Source organism: Ilyonectria robusta (genome assembly GCF_021365365.1).
Source record: "Ilyonectria robusta strain PMI_751 chromosome Unknown BGZ61scaffold_4, whole genome shotgun sequence".
Classification (NCBI taxonomy): domain Eukaryota; kingdom Fungi; phylum Ascomycota; class Sordariomycetes; order Hypocreales; family Nectriaceae; genus Ilyonectria; species Ilyonectria robusta.
This window is the reverse complement of record NW_025764438.1, coordinates 1,004,464-1,020,520: the sequence shown is the minus strand read 5'-3', so window position 1 is coordinate 1,020,520 and position 16,057 is coordinate 1,004,464. Positions and strand designations below refer to the sequence as shown.

Sequence of the window (16,057 nt, the reverse complement as noted above, 5' to 3'; positions counted from 1 at the left end):
ACGGCTTGCTGGGAAGAAAAGCAATGGTTCATCCTGACTGAGGGGGAACAAGGTCGACCGTCGTCCCTCATCGAACACGCGCGCAAAGAGAGAGAGAGGAGAGAAAAAGGCGACTTCATTTTTTGGAGTTGGCCTGTCCTGGTCGGATCTTATCCAGCCACCTTATCTACCTGCGAGATTCGATCGAAAACGCCCTCGATCGCCACTCGCGCAAACCCAAGATACGACCCCCCGGCCTGTCATCGACGGTTCCGTTCCGTCGTTCTGTGGAGAAAGATAAGTTAGGCGCTCGAACCCTGTCGAAGATTAGCTGGGTCGACGACCGACTTTGGCTTCGCGCGCTCCCCCGGATTTTAGAGGCTGTTTTGGGAGTCCGATAGGGCAGTTCCGGGCGGTTTAGCTAGTGACAGCGCCCGCCGACTTGCTCGTATCTGCAAGGAACCAGGGACCGAATCGCCGGGAAATATCCCCAGACTGCTAGACTCCCAGATCGCCATGGCGTCGATGATGGCGGCAGGGCCCGAGGTGGCCCCTCTGTCGCTACCGCAGAAGCGCAACCGCGTGCAGCCGGTACAGCCTCTGCAGCTGCAGACGCCGAAGCAGAAGCAGAAGCAGAAGCAGAAGCTGAAGCAGATTCAGACTCAGATTCAGGGTCAGAACCAGAGCCATCTCCAGACGACGCTGCAGCCGCCGCCCGTGCCCGTGTCGCGGTACCGCACGCTGCGCGGCAAAAGCGTGTCGTCCATCACGCGGCGCCGGGCCTTTGACGTGTACAACGATGGCTTCGGCCCCATCAACAGCAACCTGACGACGGGCGACTGCTATCCGCAGCTCGACTCGCCGACGCTGTCGTCGCCCCGCGTCACTCGCCGGCGCTCCAAGAGCGTGGCCTCGTTGCCCACGCAGCGGCCCAAGTCGCCGAAAGCGTCCAAGGCGCCCAAGTCTCCCAAGGTGCCCAAGTCTCCCAAGTTATCCAAGTCGCCCATGTTGCCCAAGTCGTCGTCGTCGTGGCCCGCCTTGCCTGTGTTGCCTGCGTTGCCCTCGTCACCTGCTCCCAGCTGGACGCCGCCGCCGCCGCCGTCCAGGGGCCCGTCGCCCAATCCCAGCAGCATGCTCAGCAGTCCCGTGCTTCCCTACGACGATCCAGGGGTTACAGTGGCTGCCGGGGGGCTCGCGGACAGCGTCTCAGGGTCCCTTAGCAGTCGTCTAGGCGGGTTAGTGCCGCGCGCTGCAGTGGGTGCAGTGGGCCACGGACCCCTGCCGCACCGCCCTGCGTCGCCATCGCCCGCTAGCATGGACCGACTCCAGGCGCCATCGCCCGTTCCGCCCCTCCCAAGACCGCTTGCCCTGACTCCCAAACCCACCGCTGCTCCAGCTTCAGCCGCTCCAGCTCCAGCCGCTCCATCTTCAGCCGCTTCTTCTGTCCTCGCTCCCAGCCGCAGCCGCGAAGGGCTCTTCAACCTCAGGCCCAAGTCGAAATCCAAGTCCAAGTCCAGACCCAAGTCCAAGTCCAAGTCCTCCGCGCCGCCGATCCCTTCCTCGCCGATCCCCGTTCCGTCGTCGCCTGTGCCCTCGCCCGTCGACGAAGTTGCTCGTCGCAAGGCCTTCAACCTCCGCTCCTTTCGCCTCAACGCAGACACCACCGGCCGTGCCGCCCAGCTCGAGCGCGACAACGCCGAGCGCCGCAGAGACGAGGAGCAGGAAGCCGAACGCTGGGCCGCCGAAGTCGCCCGCCTCGAGGCCGAGACCGACCGCATCATCGCCGAGCAGAAGAAACGAGACGCTGCTCGCGTGCGCGCCAAGGTCAATACCCCCCCTCCCAAGCTCTCCAAGTACCTCATCTTCGACAAGCTCCCTTTCCTGTCTCGCGGCCGGCGATCGAATGCAACCAACAGTCAAAACGGAACGCCGAGCCCCAAGGCGCCTACCGTTTTCTCTCTTGAATACAACCGTGCCAGTCGTGCCAGCAGCCTCGAGGACTCTCTCACGTCGGACGAGATGAGTTTTATAGAGCAGGGCGGCAGGGGCATTGTACCCAACCACGATGCTCCCACCTCGGCCAGCAACGGAGGTGAACGAGTAAGCCCTGGAAACGTCATGCCATCATCACCAGGTACTAACGACCGCCAGCGCGTGACAGTGCGTTGCCTATCCTCCACCATCAACCTCCCTGTCACCCCAGATACCTCACCCGTCGATGTGCTGTACTCAACGGCGAACCTCACCGCCCATGACATCGATCCTAAAACGAGCGTCATTGTTGAGTGCTATGTCGACCTGGGCCTCGAGCGACGCCTTCGTCGCTACGAGCGCATCCGCGATGTCATGAACTCGTGGGATCGCGACCAGCAAAACTCCCTACTCGTACTTACCTACGACATCTCCGAGAATGACGCAGATGCAGACCTCGAACTCAACTCGGTCCCCCGCACGCCTAATCCTCCAACTGGATTTACCCTCCAGCTCTACCACTCTTCCCGCCCCGGCAAGTGGAACAAGCGCTGGATTACTCTGCTGGAGAGTGGTCAGATGTTCTCGTCCAAGAAGCCCGAGGCTAAGGCTTCAGACAAGGACAGCACCGTCTTGTGCCACCTGTCTGACTTTGACATCTACACGCCTCGCGAGAGCGAGGTCAAGCGCCACCTCAAGGCCCCCCGCCGATTCTGCTACGCCGTCAAGAGCCAGCAGAAGACAGTCGTCTTCCCCAACGGCGAAAACTTTGTGCACTTCTTCTGCGCCGAGGATGCCCAGCTCGCCCAGCGGTTCCACGAGCTCGTGCAACGCTGGCGCAGTTGGTACCTGGTCACCAAGCAGGTTGACTTTGAGAAGAAGCCAAAGCCTTATGAGAGGGTTGTGCCCGACAAGCCGCCGCGCATTTCGCAAAGCTCGTTCCCAACGCAAAAGGGCAACATCACCAAGTCCATCAGTACCGTTACCAACGGTTCCCACCGTCTCAAGGTGTCGGTCGACGAGTCCCCATACACAATCGGTGCTTTTCAGCCCTTGATGGACCTGAACCGCTTCGACAAGCCCATCGAGGACTTCGGCAAGGACTTTGAGGTTGTCCCCCCGCCCAAGCCCAAACCCGTTGTTCAAAAGCCCAAGGTCCAGAAGCCCAAGATCCTGACCAAGCAGGGATCCCGCGCCTCTCACACGCCGCAGACGCCACAGACCGGCAGCGAGTTCTCCCCAGGTGGTCTGCTGGGCAACGGCTATGAGCAGAAGCGAATGCAGGCTGAGCAGGCTGAGCGATCTGAGCGGGCTTCTAACGGGTCTCAGATACAGACCTCTGGGCCCTTCACCGATGCTCCCTCCCTGATCAATAGCATCGTCACCTCACCTGTCTCTCCTCCCCGGGAGAAGAAACCTGAGCCCAGACCCTGGCTGCCCTCGGCCTCGGAGCATTCTGCTCGCTCGCGCAGCAAGTCTGTCCACTCCACACAACGAGTACCCATGGCAGACAACAACGTCGGCGCTCCCAACCCCGGCCTCGCCGCCATCCCTTCCAGCCTAAAGCAGAAGCCCCAGCCTCTCGTCAACCTCACCAACAGCTTCCCCGAGCCTCCTCGTTGGCGTGAGAGCCAGGGCGGCGCCCACAGGGCCCCTACTTCTGGCGGCCCGCTCATCAACTTCGCCACCGGCGGACCGGCGGCCACCATGAGCCCCATCGGCCCCGGCCTCATCCGCAGCAGCACTCGTGGCGGCACCCTCCACAACACCAGCAAGGCTCCCCTGACCGGCTCCGTCACCCTCAACTCCATCAGCACGCCCCCGATCTCCAGCGCCAACATCCTGCCCCGCAGCCGCTCCAGCGCCGGCATGCCGCCACCGTCGTTCCGGGCTCCCCCACCGTCGTTCCGGGCTCCCCCACCTCCGGTCCCGCCGCTGCCCAACCGCTCTGTCCGCCGCGAGAAGACGCAGCCGATCGAGCCCCCTCGCGGCCGCGACCCCCGTCCCCGGGAGCCGCTCATCAACCGCGCCGGCTCCAGCGGCCTGTCTAGCATGTCACGATATTAAAGCAGGGAGAGGCTCACCCCCTCTTGCACGAAACGAGACCAAGAGGCCGTTCCGTAACGAGGCCATGCAGTTCATGCCCAGAATTCTTGGATATTTCAAAAACTTTCACTTCTCCCTTTTTATTACTACCACTATTATTCTTTTGTTGACGGACGAGGAATCCAGGGGCTTGCGGACAAATAAAAACAGGTGTTTTGGTGTGTGTTGGCGGTAATAGCGCACCGCTGGGGCGAAGGGCGACATCAGGGGGCCGGCAGTGTTGGAGTATAGAACTACTCGAGTCGATGCCTTTGGGCCATTATTATTATTCTTTCCCCTATTTTCTTTTTAGATTATTTTCCTTCCTCTCTTTTGTCCATCAATTCCTTTACTTTTGGGTCGGAAGAAACGCACACAAGGGATCTATCGTGTGGGAACACTTAGCGATTTGAGCAGGCTCTAGTTGTCAATGTATGCAACACGGAAGAAGGAACGAATGTCTTTTCCTTGACCGCCGTATTAATTAGGTTCAAATGGAGTTTGGCTCAATCATGTGTCTCAATTCATCTCGAGGTATCGCTTGTGTGGTCTACTTATCGTAATATTCATGTCGGCTGAGCTATGCCGTATATGACTACGCCATGTCTCCTTCGATTTATCCATCGAGGTTTGGGGTTTGACATTTTTGTGAAGTTATTTTGGATTCCCTCGTGATTTACTTGGTTCGCTTGTAGATCTTGGCCAGGAAGGCCTCAAAGATAGACTTCTTGAGACCTTCGCTCTCGTCGATGTTGGCGATGCGAGCGCGGATGTCAGTGACAAACTTCTCCTCGTAGTCGAGGTAGCGCTGCTCGAGGTTGAGCTCGTTGAAGAGCTGCTTGATGACCTTCTCTTTGGCGTCATCCTTGCGGCCGTAGTTCTCCTCGAGAACCTTACGCTGCTCAGGAGTGACAATGGCGAGGGCCTGGTTGACGAGCCAGGAGCACTTGTTGTCCTTGATATCAGTGCCGATCTTGCCAATGAACTCGGGGTCGCCAAAGTTGTCAAGGTAGTCGTCCTGGATCTGGAAGTACTCGCCAAGGGGAATGAGGATATCCTCAGCCTGCTTGAGGTTCTTAGGGGTGGCGAGGTTCAGCTGGAGGAGGGCGAGGGCGACGGGGAGATAGAAGGAGTAGTAGGCAGTCTTGTAGACAACAATGAAGCTGTACTTCTCGAGGGAGAAGTTATCGAGGTTGACGCGATCCTCGGGGGCGGTAATGAGATCGCACAGCTGGCCCATCTCAGTCTGGAAGGTGGTCTCGTGGAAGAGCTCAATGAGGTCGACGTAGGCGGGGTGGGTCTTGAAGTACTTCTTGAGCAGGGTGTAGATGGCGGCCTCGAGCATGAATGCGTCGTTGATGGCAATCATGCCGACACCGTCCTGACGGTACCAGCAGGGCTGGCCACGGCGGGTGATGCTGCTGTCCATGATGTCGTCAGAGACGAGGAAGAAGGCCTGAAGCAGCTCGGTCATCCAGCCAAGGGTGGCAGCGTGAAAGTACTCGTCTTCGGAGAGAGCCTTGCCGAGGAGGAGGGAGACGGAGTCGGGGACGGACATGCCGCGGTTGCATTTGCCGCCCAGGGGGTTGATCTCGAGGTTCTACCATGACGCAAAGGGAGTTAGCTGAGCAATGGCAAAGGGGGAGAGCCAACGGCTGAGTTGTAGAAGCCCACCTTCTTGTACCAGTCGAGCTGCTCCTGGGGGAGCTTGTAGGAGCGGGCATGGTCGAGAAGGGCCTCCTCAAGCTTGGGGTAGACCGACTCGAACTCCTTGAGGGTAGTCTTTTGCGCCATGGTTGCGGGTTGCGGGTGGATTGAAGACGGGAGGAGGCAGATGGAGAGATTGGAGTGTTTTGGGGAGGAAGAAAATCAAGGGGAGAGAAAAGAAAGGAGTCGAGATGCGAAAGGTCGGGATTTAATTAGCAATGGTCGGGAAGGAGCTTGCTGCACGATAATTGCCTGGGTTACTTGGCGCGCAAGCCGTTGTCCGCCGTCGGGTTGCTAGCGACTGCCCCTCTTTCCCCTTTGGGGCTTTGTGGCGGGGTCGTCCACTTTGCAGCTCGGTGAGGTCGAAAACTGAAGGAGCGGCGGCCCGGGAAAGGCTCGGGAGAATTGCCGTTGGTTGGAGCGCTGGCGGTCTGGGTGGCAGTTGGCAGGTGCGACAGGCACAGCACGGCAATTGGCCATCCCAATGACTCGCTAAGCCTGTTCGGGGGGGTCACCGATGCCCTCAGTTCAGTGCAATGTGCATGCCGTAGATAATGTACAACCAAATCAGCCGGGCCGCACCGGGTACCGCTGTTATCCGTTGCATGGCTTGCTTTTTGTCGTTTCAGGTGATTTATTTGGCATTTTTTTAAAACTCTATTGCGCCTACTTTCCAATCTGAAGTATTTCTTATCTCGACCCCTCCAAACACTAGTCAGTCATCCCCACCACCCGATGGACGATGCTCTACAATCTGAACGTCTTGCTTAAACCGAAAAATTGTCAGTTGTATTTTGAACCAAAGGCATCAGACGTTTCCAGCAGCTGCCACCGAGTTATTTGTCTGTCCCCCTATTCCATTTGCTCATCGCCTCCCTTACTATCGAATAGATTTGGTCATGCCAGACCTCTTCATTCTCCTTGATCACATCAAGCGCCTCTAGCAAATGTTGCTCCGCTGCTCCATCCCTCAACATATCTACGACACACCCGGTGTTGATATTCGCGTTGCAGAGACCCCGGACAAGGAGTTCTACGTCATCAACTCGGGAAAGTCGCTCATGTGTCGGCACCGAGTCTTCGCCCGTCTTATTCTAGGTAGTTAGGTACAACCTTAGCTTCCTTCACCTAATAAACCTCCCAACTCTTGTCTGCAGTTGAGTCAAGGAGTTTCCTCTGACTGCGTACCTTGCAATCTTCGCATGCGGCCCCGATGCTGTTGACCCATTTGCCGCAGGCCCACGAACCCCAACGATGGTTGCACGGCCAACGCATGGTATATTACTTGGTTAATTCCTTTTGTACTTTCAAAGAGGTGCTGTTGCTGGAGCATAGATTCGAGTATACTACTTGGGTGGGTAGGGTATGCGTGAGTTAACTCCTACTCCATACTCCACTGACTTCTTATACAAATCGCCCATGCCGATTTGCCTCCAACATGTGAAGTGATTCGGGCTGCACGGGCCAAATCGACAGCGAAACTTTGACTGACGTGCTTTTTGTGAGACGTGAATATCCTTCACAGCGTGACATACCGTGATACAGACAGATCTGTTTTGCAGCCAACCAAAAACAGCGCGGTTTTATTGTTGAGCAACTCCAAAACTCGACCCCGTGCTAGAAAACGTCCTCTCACCGATACTCTGACGCAAAAAATTGCAGAGTGATCTTCTGTAGAAGCACGATACCAACTAAGAGGTCAGGAAACCGGTGCTTGTGACATCATCCCGAGTCTTGGCCAGTCCTCGAGGAACCGACATGGATGAAACTTAATTGGGAGACGCGGAGAACAAGAAAGTGTGCAACAAGCACAGAAGATTAATTTCTGCGAACCTAGCGACATGACCTGTCAGATATGATGGAGGCAATGTCGTCATGTAAGTGTTCCAACCAAGCTCGAAGGCGGGAACTGATCAGGCAATGTGATCATTGGACTGTCCTCTAGAAACCCTGAAAGAAATCCTCCAAGCCCCAGTAAGCTATGGGCCCTAGACGTCCTATATCAATATCGATTACTCTCATTGAACTCCTCATCCATCCTCTACCTGTCTTGGTCCTCCTTCTGCCACCGCTCGAGTCGTTCCGACAAATTCACCGGTGTCCATTGCTGCGGCCCCCTGTCACGGGCCTTTTCCAACTCGTCGCAGACCTTGTCATAAATCCCTAAAAAATTGCGCCAGATGTAATCGAGCGCCGTGTTGAGCAAGTTGTCCACGTGGACCGCCCTCGCCTTCGCGATGTGTCCGTTGACACGCTCGTATGTGATGCCATCGTTTTCCGTGTACATCTCCAACAGGTATCGTACAAAATTCTCGTGTACCTCGGCCGCTGCCATTTCGTCACCGCGGACTTCTCTTCGGGCGCTCTAGACAGATGGGGTTGTCAGGACGGGGATGCCGAGCGCGGTTGTGGCTCGGGGGGACCGAAGATCTCACCTGACAGTCGACACAGGAACTTCGGTTAAGGAACACGTAGTTGGGGCACTTGACTGCTGGTGTCCAGCAGTGAATGCATGGAAAGAGCCTCACCGGGCTGCTAGAGCTCATGATGCTAGCCCAGGAGACCTCGGATGTGCAACAGGAGCGCGCGGGAGACTGCCTGTGTCAGGAGCTTGAAGCTATTGGCGTGGCGCTTTTGCAATGCGAGGGTATGAGGGGGCGTGCATCTGCTAAACAGTTGGAATTTTCTTGGTAGATAAATTATGCCATCTGCAAACCGGGTTTTGATCCAGGCATCAAATAGAGTCATCGCCAGAGCTTGGATTGAGGCAGGAGCTTGAGTGTGAATATACGAGTGCCTTCGGTGGCCCATACAAAACACCATGATCATGGGATTAGAACGGGGATCTCTTCTCGCCCAAGGGAAGATACATTGGAACATCGGGGATATGCGAGGCATCGTAAAGGATTGGTAATCCTCGCTCTCTCAACGCCATCGTCGCACGGCATTTGGGGTGCACAATAGGCAGAGGGAAAGCGGATGGAACTCTAACAATGCCAAACTATGAGATAAATCACTGGTAAATAGGTGTAAGAGTGCATATAAAGAAAAGGCCTAGATTTCCCATGTTGGACTTTTTATAATTTTAGTCAATGAATAAAGGCCCAACAAAATTAATACCAGCCGAGTGGAAACGCAGCGCTGCCAATCTCAAAGCCCTGTTACGATAAACCCGATCCCACTTATCGTCTACAAGTACCACAAGGGCCTACGCAGGGCGCTCAATTTATTAGAAGAGTAATCTAAACCACACCGACATTCACTGCCTGGTGTCCTCTACGTAAATCGCTCAGGTCGCCTCTACCCAAGTCGCTGAAGGATATTGCTCTCTGCAGCAAACACGTAGTGTCCATCCGTGCCATCGATATTTCACGGCAACTAAAATGGATATAGCCTTTCCGTCTATCAATACGAGTCACGATATATGAATAGAGATATCAACTGCATATCTAAAGTAATATTAAAAGAGAGACATTGTAGGGGGTAGATATCAGGTGGGGAATTGAGGGGAGGTGGAGCGGATGAGAGATGGCGGGGAGATGGGGACAACAGTGTGAAACTGAGTCAAACGGAGTGCCATCGGGAGGTGATAGAAATTAAATATTCATGGAAGATAATGGGGTGGAATAAAGGAACGAAAGGTTCAGCAGTCTTTACTTTCGTGCTCGCAGTGCATTCCAGTTTGTAGATATCATTCATTATAGGTCAAAAATACCAGGGGATGTGCTAGTGAGCTGGTCTGAGATATGTTTCCATTGTCAGAATTGTAGTCGGGACCTATAAAGGCGATTGGATTATGTATTGAGTAAAGTTTTATACTTTTTCTCATTTTACTCCTCCTTTGTTACCTAGCCATGTTTACGTCTGAGGAAGAGGATGTGATGCAGGTTGCACAGTGCGCAACATACAGTATGCCCCGCGTCCAGCACGGACCGCGCCGAGGATTGTTGATGCCATCACCAGCAACAGCGATGACAGTGACGCAGCTCGACACTAACGTCATACCGATTCTCCAACACTCCACGGCACACAGCCTCTCGACATCCCATCTTGCACAATTGGGGTGCCCACAGCTCGCATGCGACAGGCCATCCAAGAGGTTGCTTCTTCACGTCCACGCGCGACCGCTCGCGTCTAGAAATCAACAGCCACCATGGCGCTGAGCTCCCACGAGATCTCGCAGCTGCGGGCTGCGCTCCAGGATGCAGTGATCAAGTGCTCCGAGAGGTGCCTGTACCAATCATCAAAATGGTAAACCACCTTTCGGCTACAGAACCCCGGGTTTGTGCTAATGTCACCAAAGGGCCGCCGAACTGCTTAACGCCCTCCCCGAAACCGACGATGACGATGAACAACCCGAGCCTGCCGATGGCAAATACACATCACCCATATACACGCCCAACACAGACCCTGATGAGGCAGCGCTTGAGGCTAAGGAGTTGAGCAAATACCTCCTTGCCAAGTCCTTCTTCGACTGCAGAGAATACGACCGATGCGCCGCCGTCTTCCTCCCCGACTCCCTCCTCTCCAGCATTCTTACATCGCGAGGCGAGAACCCGGCCGCCTCGACAACGAAGAGTAAGGGCAAGTCCAAGGCATCTGAATCATCCCGGTCCACGACCGTGGTACCTCTGCCCAAGATCAGCCAGAAGAGCCTGTTCCTCGCACTATACGCCAAATTCATGTCGGGCGAGAAGCGGAAGAACGAGGATTCGGAGATGGTCATGGGCCCCCAAGACCTGGGAACGGTCACGAACAAACAACTTCTCGTGGTCGGGCGATTCCTAGCCACCTGGTTCGAAGAGAGAGCCACAGAGGACGAGGAGGTTCAAAGCAGCCAGGGATGGCTCGAGTACTTGTGAGAAGACATGCAGGCGTGTTCCTTGGAAGACCCGAACTAAAGTTGACCTAGGTACGGGATGGTTCTTTCCAAAGAGAAGAATGACGAGAGAGCCCTGTCATTCTTTATTCGCAGCGTGCACAAATACACCATGAACTGGGGATGCTGGTTGGAAATGACGTCGCTAATCTCCCGAGTTGAGGACGTAAGTTCGATATGCTATCTACGGGTGGTTAATACTAACATGATGCAGCTTAACAACATCTCAAGGCATTGCCCTCAAAACATTGTATCCTACATGTTCCACCTCCATACGTCGCTGGAGCTGTATCAACAAGGTCCCGGACTAGCCAGCTCCCTCGAGCAGCTTCTGTCCATTTTCCCGACCTCATCCTTCCTTCTCACTTGCAATGCCTTATTGGCATATCACGCGAAAGACTTGATGGCTGCCGAACAGCACTTTAGTCGATTATTGTCACTCCATCCCCATCGACTCGATTCGCTAGACCACTACTCCAACATTCTTTACGTTTTAAACCTACGACCAAAACTCGCATTCCTAGCACATCTCTGTTCAAGTGTCGACAAGTTCCGTCCAGAATCGTGTGTGGTCATTGGAAACTACTATTCTCTCCTCTCTATGCATGAGAAGGCTGTCCAATACTTCAGACGCGCCTTGACATTGGACAGAACATGTCTCTCAGCATGGACGCTGATGGGCCACGAATACGTTGAACTCAAGAACACACATGCCGCCATTGAATCATATCGAAGAGCAGTCGATGTCAACCGTCGCGACTACAGAGCATGGTACGGCCTTGGCCAAACATACGAGATGCTTGAGATGCACACTTACTCGCTGTGGTACTACAAGAAGGCTGCCGGCCTGCGACCCTGGGACGGCAAGATGTGGATGGCAGTCGGCTCATGCCTACAGAAGATGGGCAGAGAACGCGACGGCATAAAGGCTCTGAAGCGAGCGCTCTTGGCCGATGCATACTACGACGTGGGAAGCAGCTTCGGAAGTGGCGGGGACCTTCTTGGTGGACGAAACGTGACAGGACACATGGACCCGGAAATTCTCTTGCAGATTGCCGCTATGTACGACCAGCTGGGTGAGGAGGAGGAGGCCAAGTCATATATGGAACTCTGTGTGGCCCAGGAGGACGGCGGTGCAGCTGCTGAGGTTGACTTGGCCGAGTCCATAGCTATCCACAACGACTCCCCTCCTGGATCAGACAACGGCGCCGATGGCGAAGAGAAAACAGGCAACGAAGGCACGGGTGTCACAGCAGCCACTAGCAAGGCCCGGATGTGGCTCGCCAAGTTTGCCATGCGCACCTCGGACTACTCCACAGCCAATCGTCTTGCCGCAGAGCTCTGTCAGGACGGGGTCGAAGTGGAGGAGGCGAAGGCGCTTGTACGAGAGGTGAGGTCACGGATGGAGGCTTCTGGGATGCTTGACCCGCAGAGCTAGCGGACGCGGGCGAGACGCATATGAAGGCCAGGGATGTACGAAGTGACTGGCCTGTTGAATGAATATTACGAAGTTTATGAACTTTGGGGCTTGGTGGCAGGCATGGTGGCCCACGCCGAGGAACTAGCGTGGATGAAGAGACGGAGGAGCTCATGGACTGATTGGGAACGGATCGCAGGGCTGGTATGAGGCTGGAGGGCAGTCTTTATTCCTTCACTGGAGCTCTCCAAACAAACCTTGCCGATCCGGAATCAACATGTCGATAGCGACCAACTTTCGTGGCCAGCCTCCGAGACCCTTCATTGTGAGGCCTTTAAAGTCTGCCAAATGCCGCAATCAAGGGTACAACCCGACGGGAGCAAGGAAGCCTTGAACCGGGCGGTGCCGGGCTGATATTAAGTTTATACCTCGCACAAGGGGAGCGCAATATAGATGCCAGGCGTGGGTGCTGGGGAATCCAAGGAGAGGCGCAAGGGCAAAAAAGAGGAGCTTCTAGACCAATGTTGAAGATCGACGTCGGACGCCCATGCGCATGCGGTAGATTATAACGAATATTATGTATTATCTGGGCGGTTATTATTAATGCACTGTTTTCTATACAGTTCCCAGCGAATGGGGCAAATCCGCAAAGCCCCGTGTTAAAGGGTGGTACAGCTCGCCGTTTTGTGGTGAGCTTTTCTTCCACCTAGTCTTCCCCTAACTCCGTACACTCTCGAAACTCTCCAAAAAAAAAAGGGGGACTGGTTAAGCCACAAGGACGGCAGTGAGAGTATTCCTATAAGAACCCTCTGCTGCTCCATTTTTGGAAGTGCGTGAGGTACCCAAGTCCGAGGTGCGACCACTACATGATCAGAACAGCAACTCCAGCGATGGCCAGAGCGACAAAGCCAGCGCCGACCTTGTTTGCAGCACCCACAGTGGGAACGGCAGAGGGCTGAGTAGCGGCTGACGCGACAGGCTTGGTAATAGTCGGCCGGATAGGGACGGTGTGGCCGATGGTGGTAGTCGGGGGGATAGGAGCGTTGGTAGGAGGGTTAGTCAAGGTGATGACCGTTCCCCCGGTGGTGATAGTCACATAATCGGGAGAGTATGTCGAGGCGGTGTAGGCAGGTTCGGTGTAAGTGACAGTGCAAGGGCAGTCTTAGAACGAGTCAGTGGTGCATCATCAAGTTTAGTTCATGGCCCTTGACTCACTGGTGATGGTCACCCACATGGACCCGGTAGCAGTGTAAGTGGCATTCCTGTGAATAAAGGCAGTGGGCTCCTACAGAGACAGTTCAGTTAGCAGGTATCCAAGAGCACCGAGCTTCAAGTCGACTTACCGGACACCAGTAGACATAGTCGTCGGTGACGGTCTTGGTCAGTGTGGCGACCCCTGTGACAACCTCGGTGTGTATGCTGCCGGCAGGGGTGGGGTAGTAGCCCTGAACGGGGGCAGTCAAGAAGACGGCGGCGGAAGCCAAAACCTGAATTAATCTCATTTTGTCTGAGGAAGGGTGGGGGATGTGGTGTTTACGGCGACGGTTGGTAGGCAAAAAAATGGTAGTGTTGAAGCTGAATGGAAGCGATGGAAGATGGATAAGAAGGCTGATGAGAACTACTCGAGAGCAAGGTATTCACAGATTTTGTAGTCGAGCTGCTGGTGTACATGAACGCACCGGATTTCCATCTAAGAATACCCTTTGCCATGACGAAATCGCGCAATGCAGTGTTTTGCTCCCGGATGCAGCAAAAAGCTGGACTCTGACATGCCCCCATTCCCAACGCTCGCCTTGCGAGGCAGCATAGCTCCACCAAAACGGCCGAAATCAGCGAGGACCAGAGTCTGCACGCAGCTAGGCCCGGGAGCTTTTCGGTGTTTGGCCGGTAGCGGAAGAAAAGAGCAAAGGCCGCAGTGCAAGCAAGAGACGTGTCTCAGAAGGCCGGACCTGGTAAGGACGCTTTTGGTATCAGACGGGTTGATGTCATTTGACCGGTACTGCAGCCAATCGGCGTCTTGCATCCCACGCACGAGGGCAATACGTAGGATTAGTATCCCGGGGTTGATTGTCAGGGTCTAACACATGGGTGTGGCACGTCAAAATGCAGCGCACGTCCAAGTGTAAGAGGATCCCTACCTTAATTGTCAGGATCTACTTACAGGGGATCTTCACTTGTCAAAAAGCGTAAGTAACTTGACCATGTTAATTAAGTTCGTATAAGGCTATCGGTTTAGCGCCATGGGAAGTGTCTCAACCCTGGTTCCATGCCATGCAATCAGGAGATTCACCAACCCGATGTGGAAATTCGCCAGACCAGATACCAGAGAAAGGTGTTAATCGACAGACCCGACGACCCGTTGGAATGTAGCTTCGCGCACTCGGTAGCCAACCGAGGGTCTGAGGTCGCCAGAGACATCTCGCTTAGGCATGATGAACATATCTATCAACAGATCTCGGCAATGGCTTCCCGGAATCGAGGGCTTGGCAATTGCGCCGGTTTTGCGACATGTCTGCTCACACTCCTTCCATGACGGATGATAGTTAGCCCATACAGCCATTATCAACCAGATCGCCCAACGGATGTTCCCTAATCTACCGCATGCAGTAACATTGTTTATATTCGATGGCCATTTTCACTCCCCGCTAGATCGCAATCTCTTTTACTATTTGCAGTTTCATAGCTAATAAGGAACCCCTTGCCTATATCAAACCGAGTCAACTCACGCGCCTCCGTACTGTCTCCACATTCCACCGTCAACCGTAAAACGGTCACAAGCAATTGACTTTATTGGTCGCTTTTTGTATGCATAGGGCCCACTACTTGCGTGACTTGGCTCGAGTAGTTACCATGGTCGAAAGGTACAATAGGCAAAATCACGTAGCTACCGCGAAAAAAAGAAACTATAAAATAACAAAATTGGGCGTCATGAAGTATATCTCCGGCATGATATGGTCGAAGTCTGACATATGACGGTTATGCAAGCGTAATTTATGATTCTACACGTCCCGATTGTTGCAAACAGAATATGATTTCACAAGAATGAATAGCTTCGTATATAATTGGCTCTTACGATGCCGAGGCTCTCAAATCAGACTATATACAGGAATTTGAGGATAGAAATTTAACAACGCACACGACAAACAATGCACCCTAGCAAAAAAAGCCCCTCAGAGAACTCTCCCATCTAGATCTAGCTGGATCCTCTAACCTCCCATCAGTTAGCCTCGGCGCCCTGGGCACCACACTTCTTCTCGCAGTAGTAGGTCATCTAAACCGGATCGGTCAGTAATCAACTCCACACTCGGTAACATGTAAAGGCATCTTACCTCGTCACCGCCAATGTGCCAGCCTTTGCTGTTGCAGATCGTTCCGTCCTGTAATAGTAATTAGTCCAGAGTTTCATGGACGAGAATAATCATGGGCACATACAAAGGTGCAATCAGGGCACTTGTCCCACTGCTTGTTGCCAGTGTTGCGCTGTCGGTACAGGTTGCAGGCACACTTGGTGGCGTCGGGCAAGATCTCGTAGCTCTTCGCCCAGGTGTAGCTGACGGACCAACCCGTACCGCCGACAGGAGAGCTCTTCCTGTTGGTAACGCAGGCAGCAGCATTATGCAGGTCGGCGAGGGCACTTGCAAGCGATGAATGTTAGCTGACTGCTTTCACCACATATCCTCGAAGCTATGTGTGAAGTACATACCCCTCGGCGGCGAACAGGAGAGCAAAAGCTGCGATGGTGAACTGCATGTTGACTTGTTGCAAAGTTGGAAGAATTGGTATTGTAAGAGATATTTTGAGGAAGATGAATGTGTCTGGTTTAATCAAAACTGTTGAGATACAACATGATATATAACAACTTGGGAATCAATAGGCACTAGTCCCTCGCCTTCGCCGGATTACTTTCATGGACCGTATCTTCGTATCCTTGTTCCACACCAGCCCCTCGATCAGCTTGATTCATGATCATTTCATGAAAAACGATGCTCTCGAGATAGCACGGGTGCTCGGCAGGCAAC

General features: G+C 54.2%; 6 protein-coding genes across 6 annotated transcripts; 2 read left to right on the top strand and 4 right to left on the bottom strand.

Annotated features, from left to right (window-relative positions):
- The first annotated feature begins 278 nt into the window (after positions 1-278).
- BGZ61DRAFT_162854 (uncharacterized protein) lies at positions 279-4,364 on the top strand. Its single transcript, XM_046237482.1, has 3 exons — positions 279-314; positions 373-2,079; positions 2,131-4,364. Exons 2-3 carry the CDS (start codon positions 496-498, stop codon positions 4,015-4,017), a joined length of 3,471 nt encoding a protein of 1,156 aa, XP_046108369.1. The 5' UTR covers positions 279-314; positions 373-495; the 3' UTR covers positions 4,018-4,364.
- Positions 4,365-4,711: 347 nt separating this feature from the next.
- Positions 4,712-5,829, bottom strand: BGZ61DRAFT_528847 (isoprenoid synthase domain-containing protein; the record flags this gene model as incomplete). Its single annotated transcript, XM_046253322.1, has 2 exons — positions 4,712-5,635; positions 5,710-5,829. 2 exons carry the CDS (start codon positions 5,827-5,829, stop codon positions 4,712-4,714), a joined length of 1,044 nt encoding a protein of 347 aa, XP_046108368.1.
- Positions 5,830-7,673: 1,844 nt separating this feature from the next.
- On the bottom strand, positions 7,674-8,288 carry BGZ61DRAFT_585382 (uncharacterized protein; the record flags this gene model as incomplete). The annotated part of the gene is made up of 2 exons (XM_046256399.1): positions 7,674-8,107; positions 8,178-8,288. The coding sequence occupies 2 exons, from the start codon at positions 8,286-8,288 to the stop codon at positions 7,784-7,786; spliced, it is 435 nt and encodes a 144-aa protein (XP_046108367.1). The 3' UTR covers positions 7,674-7,783.
- Positions 8,289-9,895: 1,607 nt separating this feature from the next.
- BGZ61DRAFT_491193 (anaphase promoting complex subunit 8) lies at positions 9,896-12,059 on the top strand (the record flags this gene model as incomplete). The annotated part of the gene is made up of 4 exons (XM_046250408.1): positions 9,896-9,993; positions 10,046-10,600; positions 10,655-10,787; positions 10,836-12,059. The coding sequence occupies 4 exons, from the start codon at positions 9,896-9,898 to the stop codon at positions 12,057-12,059; spliced, it is 2,010 nt and encodes a 669-aa protein (XP_046108366.1).
- An 841-nt stretch (positions 12,060-12,900) lies between these two features.
- BGZ61DRAFT_528844 (uncharacterized protein) lies at positions 12,901-13,540 on the bottom strand (the record flags this gene model as incomplete). Its single annotated transcript, XM_046253321.1, has 3 exons — positions 12,901-13,199; positions 13,254-13,323; positions 13,382-13,540. The coding sequence occupies 3 exons, from the start codon at positions 13,538-13,540 to the stop codon at positions 12,901-12,903; spliced, it is 528 nt and encodes a 175-aa protein (XP_046108365.1).
- A 1,371-nt stretch (positions 13,541-14,911) lies between these two features.
- Positions 14,912-15,852, bottom strand: BGZ61DRAFT_444866 (uncharacterized protein). Its single transcript, XM_046245007.1, has 4 exons — positions 15,742-15,852; positions 15,471-15,672; positions 15,368-15,415; positions 14,912-15,309 (listed from the first exon to the last, which is right to left on the bottom strand). The coding sequence occupies exons 1-4, from the start codon at positions 15,786-15,788 to the stop codon at positions 15,256-15,258; spliced, it is 351 nt and encodes a 116-aa protein (XP_046108364.1). The 5' UTR covers positions 15,789-15,852; the 3' UTR covers positions 14,912-15,255.
- Positions 15,853-16,057: the final 205 nt, after the last annotated feature.